General features: G+C 44.5%; 1 protein-coding gene across 12 annotated transcripts in view; it reads right to left on the bottom strand.

The window, feature by feature from the left end:
- Positions 1-12,703, bottom strand: part of DTNB (dystrobrevin beta) — a 194,579-nt gene that overhangs the window by 45,727 nt on the left and 136,149 nt on the right. For 10 of the 12 annotated variants that reach the window (XM_072036668.1, XM_072036667.1, XM_072036665.1 and 7 more), the window contains one exon: positions 8,257-8,277. The exons of the other annotated variants lie outside the window; for them this stretch is intronic. In XM_072036668.1, coding sequence (XP_071892769.1) covers positions 8,257-8,277 — 21 coding nt within the window. The remainder of the gene's footprint in view (positions 1-8,256; positions 8,278-12,703) is intronic. 12 annotated transcript variants of the gene reach the window in all.

The following is a 12,703-nucleotide window of genomic DNA, read 5'->3' as shown; positions in this document are numbered from 1 at the left end:
GGAACTGCATCAAGCCTCTTCCAGTCTGGATTTGTACTTCTTGAAGATCTGAGGCAAGGTCAATGAAGGTGTAGTTACAAGAATTTCTGGCTTCATCTTTTTCTAGGAACGCTGTCTTTAATTAGGACAGTTCAGTGCTCTGATTTGGAGCATGGCCCCTCAGAAACTGTAAGAACATAATTGCTGGAGCAGTGAATATTGGCACAGGAAAAGGAATGTTTCAAGCTGGCTTTGCTGTTGAAGTCAGCTTATTGTAAAGCTGACTTAACCCTCAGTCTGACTTCACCCTGGACTGACTTAACCCTTGGTCCACAACTCTGCTTTCTCCATCTACATCAAATGGTCCCGTAAAGCAGCACGGCCTCTCCCTTTGGTTCCTCATCAAAATTAAAATTAAAATGTTGGTTTTATTGCAAGAAAATCTGGGTATTTGAAAAACATTTCTAAATTCCTAAAAGCAACATTTCTCATATAGTGACTCGGAGAAAAAAAAAAGCTGTTGTTAATACACCCCAAACTGCCAGTCCATGCTCACACACCTCCCAGACGCTGTTCTGACTCTGCAGTCCCTGGGACACTGTCCACCCAACACGTTCCTCACATCAGAACCACAGAGACGGCTCGGATCTGGTGGTGGTGATTAGCTCCAGCCCTGATGCTGTGCACCCCTGCACCCAAGGTGTGTGTAGGCCTGGAGACACGATGTTATGCATGCAGGCTGCTGCTTTGGCAGGACGTGGTGGCCCCATTACAGATGCTGTTGGGGTTCTGGGTGCCCTGACGCTTTCTTGGAGCACCAAGGCTGCTCCTGCTGCCAGCCTTCCAAATTATCAACATCAAAATGGGACTGAAGGAGGGGAAATGCCCCGCATACAGGCACAACCTCCTGGGGCTCCTGGAGCCTCTCTGACCACACGTGATGTGACCAAGCCTTGATTTTTCCTTATAGCTGCCCACGATACACCTATAGTAACCGCTTTGTATGAGCACTGTGCACTCCGGTGCAAGCACCGTAGGACAGTTTCCTTTCTAATTCTCTTTTTGCAAATAATGTGTATTAAAACAAACAAGCAAGCAAACAATCGGAAACCTCCAGAAGATCAAAACTGAAAATGTTCACGCTGGGCAGCCTCTCGACAGAGGATCTGTTTAGAAAATAAAAAACCCTTCAGCCGTTTCTGAAGTGCATAAGAATGAATAAGCATATTTTTCCCCCAAGTCAAAAGCAAGTGTAGCCACAACGCTTTTGTACAGAGCTTTGTTAAAAATGGTAGCAGCTTAAAAGTTCAAACTTGGCATACGTGTCTTTCTCAGCGAAGGCAAGACTTGGAAAACATAAAACTGAACAAACTCCTGCCTGTTTCTGGCTGTGCAATCCAAAATGTGATTAAGTACAGAGGAATGCGATTCAGGGAAGACATGAATGGAGTGGGTACTCCGGGATAAATGGTTCTACGTTATGGCTGTTACCTCCTAATGGGACAGCAGGAACATATGAAAAATCACACTTTTCCGTGACAATTTTCTCAACTGCTATTTTTGAAAATATCTCCGGTTACTACACCTCAGAAATAAAAACATCTCAGTGCTCTCTACTATTTTAGTTTGCCTTGCGTGTTTGACAGCACTTAATCACGCTGCTTGTGTGCCTGCCGAAATGGGGCAGCGTGGTTAAACCCCTCCTGGGCTGTTCCCAGATGAGCATCAGGAGGGGACCCCGCGCCCCTTCACCGCCCGCCTCGAGCAGGGCACTGCTCTCAGAAGGCTCTGGCAGACCCGTGCCATGTCTGGCCTCCACCAGCCGCTACACACAGCACCAGGAAGAAAAGCAGCAACCCACTTTCATCTGCTGCCGCCTGAGCCGTGCTCAATCCTCTTAGCTCTGCCCTCCAAGCTCCACACAGATGGAGAGCGCAGCAGGGGAGGGCTGAGTGGGCCCAGGGAAACTTGTTAAAGCCTTGCTGCTCGGGGTGGGGAGCGGCATTTTCCTTCTCCTCAGACAGAAACCAGGTCTTCTGTAGATGTTGGCTTCACACCTTGGCCTACACTTCAGCGCTCTGACACAATTGCTGTGGGAAGCGCCCTCATGTCACTGGGAGACGTTCTTACCTGACATTCAACCACCACAGGGCAGCGTGAGCCATCAGGGCAATCAGACTTCCAGGAACACAATCCTGAGGCACATCCATGGCCACTCACTGCCAAGCCCTCCTCCTCGTAGCCAAGGCAGTGCTGGCAGTCAGCGAGAAGGGGAAAGTCTTCTCCTCTTCAGTACCAGGCGTCAGCACAGACCTAGCCCACCCTCCTGAGATGTGGCTGACACAGAAACCCCCCGGGTACAGACACCCCACTCCCGATATGACTTCAAAAACTTAACACCTAAATGACTCCTTCAGGAGCCTTTCTAGGTTTGGTGTCTTTCAGGAGACCCACAAACATGGCTCCCCGTGTGGAGGCACAAACTCAAAGCTCACTCTAAAGCTGTCTGTCTGTATTAGTGAACTGAACCATGCCCAGGAGTGTTTCTGGCACCGGAACAAAGTAATTTACAGTATTAAAGTGTAAGAACGCTCCCTGGCACAGCTTTAACACATCTCAGCTACCACATTCCCCAGCAATTCCCAGGCACACTGCAGGAATCATTCCCAATACCGCATGCAGCCACCAGGCCTTGGAGCCCAAGAAAATCTGCTAGCAGAGGCAGGCGTTTTCATGCCAGTTGGCCTCGGTGTCAGAGAACTTTTCCATGCACGCTCACTAGTACAGGCCTAGCCTGCGAGTCTCAGGAACTGCTATCACTTCTTTCAGCTCAACCAGAGAAGGCATTTAAGGCTGCCAGTGTGGTAGGCAACTAGATTTCATCTTTTCCCTAAGTTTATCCTGAGCAGCATTATGTTACACAGAACAGGATTACTCTGTGTTAAGCTACTTGAGCTATTCACTCCTAGAGGTTGATCTTCCACTTATTTCAGAGAGGCTCTTCAGTTATGAGTATGAATGATTATCTTGCGAGCAAGTTGGGTCACGTTAGCCATATAGCTGGCAGACATGATCCATCAATGCTGAGAGCTTGGAATCATCCGCAGAGACCAAAGGCACACCCTGGAAATGAAGGGGGCCACGCAGTGCAATAAGGAAGAGGACTTGCAGTGTTCAGGCATCAGGAGGAATTCTTCATATTTTTGATAAAATGCACCAGTGCGTGGTGGGGGGGGTCACCCAGCCATGCATCAGTGACCCACTCTGGAGAGGTGAAGATAGCAAAGACAGACGCAGAATTGAACAACAGTCTCATATCCAGACATCAAATTGATGAGACTTCTTCAGCTGTTACATGTTCCCCATGGTTAGGAATTCCCCTCTCCCGGGTTTCTGCAGCTCTTGGGAAGGAACACAGGTATCACCCTAGCTTGTTGTCTGGGATCAGTTTTGCTCTAGCTGTTGGTTATGAAGGTTCACCACAGACAAGGGATGTGCACTGCAAATGAGGTGAAGAGGTACTGCTGCCCCTGCACCGCTCATGTTGAGTGGAAGGTATCATCTCCATCTAGTGCAGGCAGGAAAACTGGGACTCCAAACAGCCCATCCACCGGGTTAAGGAGCAACCCTCCCACAATTTCCACAACTTCACAGGGGCTATTTGGTGTCAGCATGTCCACTTCTTCTGATTGGTAATATAACCTCAAAATTCATGAGCCTCATCTGCTCTGCAATGCCGCACGGTTCTCACCATCCTCAGAAAGGAAAAGATTTCCATTCCAGTGCTTAAGCACTCCCATGTGAGCTCCTTTGCTGTGAAGCCATTTCTGTGCCTGTTCGGCATTAGAGCACTTCTCTTGTGTTGGATTACGAGTGCTTGATGCTCCTCTGGGTTTGTTGTATGTCTTATTGTACTACATGCCAAAGACATGATACATGTGATGTACATCTTTGTGAGTTCCTTTAACGTTCTTCTGAATAGTGAACAGTACAGCTCCAATGGCTGTTCATTTGACTATAAAACAAAGGTTTTAATATTTAGCAGATTATTTAAGTCTCTCACCAGCTGTGACATGAAAACGGTCCTGTTGTAAATTAAGATCTATGCTGGAAATGATCTTTATTAGCTGGGACGCAACAATTTTAGCAGTAATAGAGAATGGTGTGATGGACTATGAATACCTTGTGGCTTAATACCCCTTTACTGCAATATCTCTACACAAGGCATTTTTCCATGAGGGTGTAACCAGGACTGGCCCAAGTGATTTGAAGGCGCAGTCCTGTGAAGGGAAAGACAGTAAAGAAACTTTCAAAATCTTGATGGAAAATCAACTCTGAACCAGGATGAGAAATAGCGGACCTCTCGTGATACAAGTTCCCTATAGCTTGCCATGATATTCGAGCCAGACTGGCCCAGAGAGCCACAGCTTTTTGGCCTTCTGAGGACTGGAGTTTGTGTCTGGAGTTTGCTGTCTCAGGTGTCACTGTGCTCACCTAGCCTTCTGCTGGAAATGGAAGTCAGTTCCCACACAGTTTTCGGTAGGTACTTGGTAGGAACCTCAGCAGCCAAGTAACTTTTTATTGCCCTGCCACTGGCAGCAAAGGTCTCTCCTCAGTGCTTAGATGTGCAATCACTCTGGGTGCAAATATATGAGCAAACCCTTGCTTGCTCCTCTCGGCTAGGCGTCTTGTTGCACTGGATGCGATGCTGGCTCATGATGTCAGCCAAGCCATTCAAAATGTCCATGCTAGCCTGCGTATGTTCAGCCCTTGGAATGTGTACGTTTCCTTAAACGCAGAATGAACAAGGTCACTTCTTCAGGTAGTATTTTTTTGCTGGCCAAGAAACTTGCTTGAATACAGCCAAGACAACCGATTCTCTCTGACCCATCTCTATCTGTTGCTAGCAATATGGAGAAGGCAGCATGGGACTTGCAGCTTTAGCAGCGACGGGAAATCACAAATTCCTGAAGTGGGTGCTGATACTACTGCTTTTGATGTGCAGCCAGTACTGACTCAGTGACTGTTCTGTTGATTTGTCTCTTATTTACCTTAATCCTTCATGTAAATTCAGGCTACCACCACATAATCTAGCCATCTCATCAAGGGGTGAGAGATCATCCCTCTAGAACACTAGGACATGTCCCCACTGCCCCTCATATGTGGGTCAGCTGTTTGTGGGCTAGATTGTAGGCTTTGAGAAGTACTAATCAGACGAGGCTCTTTGTCCAAGCCTGATGTGGACACAGGATGGGGCTGGCTGAGCTCACACTGCACTGGTACCCTTCCCAACCTACCCTAGGGTTTTATGTAGAGGGAAGATGCAACTCTACAACCACCAAAACTAGCAGAGGGTCTTAAGTACAGTGTCATGTTTGATAATATTGTTAAAGTTCTGCAGTTGGCTGTGTTTCTTTAAGCTGAGATCTCACACCCAGCCAGCCCTGTGTTCGAGTATGCCTGTTATTGGAGAAAATGGATGACATGAAGTCCTGAAGACATTTAGAAGTGAGAGTATGGTCCAATGAATTCTTTTGGACTTCAAACCGGAGATGTGCCATTACCTCCTTTCCAAAATAGCGCAGACACCAACTCACAGAGTGGAGAGTAGGGTTGTTATCAATGCAAAGTCCAGCTGGAGGCCAGTCACCAGTGGTGTGCTTCAAGATTTGATACTGGGGCCAGACTGTTTAAGAGCTTCAGAAATGACCTAGATGATAGGGCAACACACATCCTCAACAAGTTGGCAGACACTACAAAACTAGGAGGAGTGGCTGATAGACCAGATGGTTGGACTGGCATTCAGAGAGATCTCTGAATCCCTCTGGAGAAAAGGGCAGATAGGGACCTCACCAAGTTCAACACAGAGAGCAAAGTCCTGCTCCTGGGAAGGAATAAGCCCGGGCATCAGTGTGCTCTGGGGGCTGGAAACCAGCTTGGCAGAAAAAGAGCTGGGGTCCTGCCGACAACAAGTTGAACAGCGATGTTCCAGCAAAAAATGTCAACAGCATCCTGAGCCGTGTTGGACACAGTGCTGGCAGTAGGATGAAGGAGGTGATCCTTCCCCTCTCCCCAGAAATGGTGAGGCTCCATCCAGAGTCCTGCGGCCAGTTCTGGGCAACCCAGTACAAGAAAGATACAAAACAAGACTGGAGCAGGTCTGAGGAATAGCCAAAAACTATGATGACAAACAAGTGCATCTGCCATATGAAGAGAGGCTGAAAGAGTTGTGACAGAAGGATTGAGGGGACCTTAACAATGAGTACTGATCCCCGATGGAAGAGAGTAAGAAAACAGAGCCGGACCCTTCTTGGTATTATCCGGTGAAAGGACCAGAGGTAACGGGACACATGGAAATACAGGAATTCCCCATTAAATATAAAGAAAAACTCTTTCTTATGGTGAGGCTGGTGAAGCACTAGCACCAGTTGCCCAGAGAGGTTGTGGAGTCTCCAGTTTTGGAGATACTCAAAACCTGATCAGAAAAGCTCCTGAGCTGCGGGCTCTAGCTGACCCTGCTTTGAGCATAAGAGGTAGATGAGATGGTCTCCAGAGGTCTCTTCCCACCTCAGTTATTCTGTGATTTCTATGACTGTGTGTTTCTTAGCCAAGCAGAACACCATGCCCTGAGACTTTCATCTTTTCCAGGCTGCACCTGTACAGTTAGGAGCAGAGCAACTCCAGTCTTTTTCAGCCCATGATAGGTAAGGATGTAAAGTTTCAGTTCAGTTTTCAGTTTTGGCTGGTCAAAATCTGCTTTCTTGAACTTCAAATCCTTTCTGGCTCATTCATCACTGATTCCAACAGAATGGGACTGGGAAGTGTAACAATGTGTGGACATTATTTTAGCAGTCAGTTTTGGCTTTCTTATCCTCTTACTAACATAGTGCTCCAGGGAGGGAAGGGAAGAAAAATTGGGCAAGTTCTTCCTTTGATCTCATATTTACCCTTCTTCTATATCCATAATCAGGATGAAAAATCACAGCATGGGAAAAACAAGCTAATAAAATTCTGCATCTCCTTGCAGATGATCATTCCTAGCAATGATACTGGGTAAGAGAATGACATGCGATACAACATTCCACTTGCACAGTATGAAGTGGGAGGACAGGGACTGTGGCGTGTTGGTTGCTTTCCCTTCTCCAGGAAATTCCTTGAAGATCACTGCCACATGCTGCAATCTGGTCCCTTCATTAAGCCAAAGAATTTCTGCAAGGTGCCTTAGCAAACCCAGGGATAAATCTTCACTGGCAGCATCAACTAAAGATGAACTAGGCTCCAACAGAAGATGCACACTTACCACCATCTTCTTTTTAAGTTGATGACAGTATTTTAATAAATGGCCATCCAGGAGTCACCAAAAGCCAATTTCAGCACATGTAGTATTGAAGTGTTTTCAGCAATTGAAATTAACCAGAAGTATATATGTCATTACAAAAAAAAAAAAAAAGTCACGAGTATTTCCAATTCATGTCATATATCTGACAACATTCAACAACAACAAAATAAAGCCAATGGGAAACACAGGACTAATTTTCATTAATGCTTTGTGTACAAAGAAAAACATGCTCAAAAATGCTGAAAAAATGTTTTGTTGGAGAGAAGACACTGAACATCTGGTTATTTCTGAGAAAAGCAAAAGGGCTCCCTCTGGAGTGGATTCGGAAATTAACACAGGATTCAGATTTTAATAGGTGGGCAGAGAAAATGAACATCAGTAAAAAGTAAATGCATTCTTGTCTCTTGTTAGTTTACTCATCCTGTTTACAATGAGCATACTGGGACTAATTCAAGGAGACTATATCATGATTGAATGATCTGGATCCATGCCTAGAATATTAAGTCATTAATTAGTTTTCATGCATGGACTTGCATGTGGCAAAGAGGCAAATTAAGGATACCTGAAGAGACAAGAAAGCTTTCTTAGTATGGAAAGCACTCTAAAGAATCTCTGAGATAATAAATTTTGAAGCCAGCTGAGAACCCACATTTCAACCCTGGATGGTCATGCACAATTCCATAAAAAACTAATGAATACAGTCACCGCTTGTGTACCCATGGCAATCAGCTCAATGTGAAAGTGATAGCGGAATAACTTTAAGGACATACACAAAAACATGCTCTACTGGATAATCATGAAGGCTGCTTTCAAATTCAGATGTGAGAAAGACCCCGCATTCCTGTGGTTTATATACATACAAGCCAATTAACAGAAAATTGTATTTTCATGCAGTAAGAAAAAAAAGTTAGATCACCTACAAACTGAAGTCAACTTACTGCCTGTTTTTGCTCTTCTTCCTATAATCGTTGGCAAAAGAAAAAGGTGAAGAGAGAAACAGGGTAGATTAATTATTGTACTATAAGGAAACATACATACACAAAATCTATAACAGATCCAATGAAAGAACAGAACATGGCAAATCGGAGAAACATCTGTAGACACAAACGGAAACACGGAAGTTAGATGTAACTGTTGTGGTGGGAAAGCAAAGATGTAATTTGTTCCATTCTCAAAAGAAGACTCATCTAAAATGGCCACCAGTATTTGGGAAAGTTGAAAATGTGGAATGGATGCTACTGTGATCTTTGCTTGAAGCAGAACCTGTACTGGTTTCTCTTCCTATCCTAGACTCAGAAATGACTCTCTAGTTGTCCTCAAGACAATTTTACTTTCAGTCTAGAAATACCAGACTACCACCCTCAAAAGTCTGGAAACACCCTTTGAAGTGTGCAATCAATGCAACGCATTTGGTTTCCTGCATGCACAAATCTGCCATCACAAAGACCAAAACTGTCATAACGTGAGAGCTAAAATATCACCTTTTTGATCACAGAGTGACCACTAGCACTGGACCTGCAGTGACCTCTGCAGATCAGATTTCAAAAGGGCAAATTAAAGAGTGGCAGGCAATCAGATCTAGAATGGGAGGAGAGAAACTGGGAGACAGAAACACCAAAGATACGGAGTAGGCAAGAAGAGAGAACAATTCCATTGTTGCAATGCAACTACTATCAGTATGGACCACCACTAATTTGAAAGACCAAAAATAGTGAAATATGGATGAATTTATCAGCTTTTGAATCAGAGAAATGTATGCTATGATCCTCCTGGGCCAGCAGAATCACACTAACTTCAACTATACATGCCTTTTTGGGTATGAGCAAAATATCATATATTGAAAGTTTCTTTCACAATTCAAATGTTTTCGTAAATGTTGTCCTCACCAGTATAACAATGGGAACACCATTTTGAGCTCTACAGGCTGTTCTGTCATGTGGGCTTGGTTGTGTGGAGGAGCATGGCAGCTGTGGTGGGGTAGCAACAGTGTGCATTAGAAAGATAGGTGGGCAGCATATTTTTTGAGTACTCTTGTGTTTGCAGAATTAGTAATTACAGCTTTTTCAGGGTAACAGTGTGTGTTCCCTCCAAGAGTGGCTTTGCATGGAGTGCCAGTGCAGTGAGCAGCAGGACCGCTCCCCAGCACATCTCCCCAGAAATTCAGTTCATGGAATCAAAATTCATGGAATAGAAGTTGCTGACTTTGAATGGAATAGAAGTTCTGACCTTGAGATCTACGAACCCATTTATCCACCTTCCCTCATTTATTTCCTGTCTGAGTAGGACTAACCAGACTCTGTCCCCTAATCTGGAGTAGTTTCTTTTCACTGACCACTACACCAAAAGATAAAGATGTGTTCCTGACTGTGCACTGAGGGCACTACAGAGATACACTGGAAATGACTGCAGAGATGTACAGTAACACATAACCACATCGTTCCACATTTCTGAGCAGATATATTTATTTTTATTTTTAGTTTTTCTCCCAAGATGTGGGGTGGTTCAGGTGCACATTTAGGCACTGATGTAGCAGATGTAGGGCATGGTGTCATTGAACCATGAATCAACATCGGCTGCGGAGGCCACTGCTGCCCTCCCTCCCCATTCCCACATGTTTCCAGTTGTTCCTTCTACAAGCACGGGGACTCACAGGACCAGATGGTGAGCCAGGTCAGGGAAAAGATCTTAAATGATCTTCACTCTACAAAAAAGTTGTTAGCTTGAAAAATGAGGCTTTAGCATTAACTACAGATGTGAAAAAAATAATCTCAAGAGACGTGGAGCTTTGCTAGGAAGAACTGAGCAGTTATTAGATAAATCATCAAATCAGCTAGTGAGGAAATTACCATTGAGGAAATGGAAAAAAGTGATATGGGATATGTCTGCTGAATATCCTTGTAGCTTAAGGCAAAAACCCTGCAAGAAGGCAGACAATCATCACTGCTGACTACTTATTAGAAGAGTGCCAGCTAATGGCACTAGGTGATTAAAGAAGTCTTCAGAAGAAAAGACAGAAAGGTAAGCCCACAGCCTGGATGAGGAGAAGATAAAAAGCATTGAAGGGGGGCACTGGTGACACTGCTGGAAGATAACTGGTCACTGTGCAGCTGGGGTGGACAGGAGGCCTCTCATGTGCAAGGATATGATCCACTTCTGCCTAACTGGAGGTGGCCAGAGCTGCTGGGGGACACGAGAGCCATGGGCAGCACCATGGTGGCCGCTGCAGCCCTTCAGGCACAAGGCCCTGGTCTTCGCCTCAGCTGCACGCGGGCCTGCTCTCTGGTGTGATCTGCATGTTCACGCTGTTGTCACCTCTCATCACCCAGACTGGGATGGCCTTATCCAAGCTGGTCCTTGCTAAGTCTGTATGGTGCTTGGAGGCCGCCTGGGCAGCGCTGTGGGTGCCATCCGAGGAACGCTGCCCAGTGCTAACAGACTGGCCCAGAGTTCAAAGGCTCAAAGGGTTTCAGAGAGCATTGGACAGAGCAGCCAAAACACCACTGATGACACTGTGAAGAGCTGAAGGACCTGAACTCCTCCAGGACAAACCACCCACAGGTGCCTACACCCCAGAACCTGCGGCCTCCTGAGCGCCACAGCACGAAGCGCACCCCGAGGCCAACAACAAATAAATGGTTCAGAAGCAAACACTGTACAAAGAGCAACCCGGGTGCATGTTGCAGCAGTGTGGGCAGATGGCTGTGCTGGATAACAAACATCAGAGCGGGACACAAATCATGGGGGTTCGATTGCCCCCACACACAACCGAGCCAGCCGAGGGCCCCTCTGTGGCTCCGAGGCCGCCATCACAGCACGGGTCAGCCCTCACAGCTGGAGGCCCTGCCCCAGCACCATGGGATGAGAACTTGCCTGGACCAAGCTTTAAACTGAATATTTTTTTCAGAATGTAGCAAAGTTATAAATGAAAATGAAGGAAAATGCAAAGATAAAAATATGTAACAAAGATGTAAAAAGTCTGTTAAAAATAGTGTTAGATAAATCACCAGAGTAGATTAGAGTGATAACTCCTCTTGCTTTGATCAGGGTTCATCTTACCTAACGTACCCATTGAAAACAAAGGCATCCAATATCAATTAATCATCTGGGCTCCTTCTATATTTAATGCAAAAAAAATAAACGAACCTCCAGAGAACAACTGTGTCCTTCCAAATGTATGCTTCCCTCTCTCTCCTGTTTACAGAGGGAGCTGAGATACCAGACTTTCAGATCACCAAAGTTAGGCAAGATGAATCCAGCTCTAAATACTGAAATGACGGTGGCATTAAAAATGCAGAAAATATTGTATAAGAAAATGGAAAAAACATAAAAGCTTAACAGCTGATCTAAATTATAAATGAAAACTTTTAAGAGCACCAAATTAGAAGAGTAGCTAAAACTTGAACTAAAAATTCATGTCTGACAGGGCTAAAGCCGCCAGAAAGGAGTCTTTGAAATGAACACAAATATCAGAAACAAAACAAAGCCTCGAGGTGGTGTATATTGGGTCTTGATAGTGATGGTAAAATTCTTAATAGGGGAATAGGAATTAGTATTTCTTTTCTGTGTCTGAGTCATAGGAGGACGCTGTACTTTCCCCTTGTAGTTTCCGTCAGCAAAGAGTGAAACACTTTCCACCAATAATGGGAAAACGTGTTAAAAGAGTATCTACTAGAAATACTATTTTTAGATCAATAGGCCTGGGCAGCTTGTAGCCAAAACTCTTACAGTAATTGCATGAGGAGTTATCTGGTCCAGTTAAAGCAATTTTTAACAGATCCTAGAAGGGACCAAGGACTGGGTTGTGCCGTCTTGCACTGATATTCAAAAAGGGAGATAAGACAACACAATTAAGTATAAACATCTTGCCGTATCATTAATTGATTCAAAGTAACAGAAATGCTGATACAAGACTCAACTAATAAGTAATGTATGAAGCTTTATAGCTTCATGGAAAATAGGTCTTGCCAAATAAATCTGATTTTGTTATTTGAATGTATTACAAGTTTGGCTTCTACAGGAACTGCACAGATGTAATATATTTTCATATGAGGAAATTTAATTGTGACATTCTCGTTAACCAGTTAGCACTATACAAAACAAACAAAGCACGTTACATGGAGTAAGAACAGGATAACTGACAGAATTCAAAAAGCTGTCACTGGTGCAGAAAGGCACAAAAAGGAAAATAGCAATGAAGAATAATAAAACTACTCTTGTAACTCCCTGTATAGTTTTAGTATATATATTGCTTAGAGCCAGAGAAGAAATCAACGTACAGTTTGCTTTTGCCCAATTTAAAAAATACTATTAAATATCAGCAGAAGGCAAATAAAATCATAAAAAAAAAGACTGAAGTGCAGTATTATGAAAAACTCAGCAGAACTC

This window comes from Anas platyrhynchos, chromosome 3 (genome assembly GCF_047663525.1).
Source record: "Anas platyrhynchos isolate ZD024472 breed Pekin duck chromosome 3, IASCAAS_PekinDuck_T2T, whole genome shotgun sequence".
Taxonomy (NCBI): Eukaryota; Metazoa; Chordata; class Aves; order Anseriformes; family Anatidae; genus Anas; species Anas platyrhynchos.
This window is presented reverse-complemented; position numbering and strand designations above follow the sequence as displayed.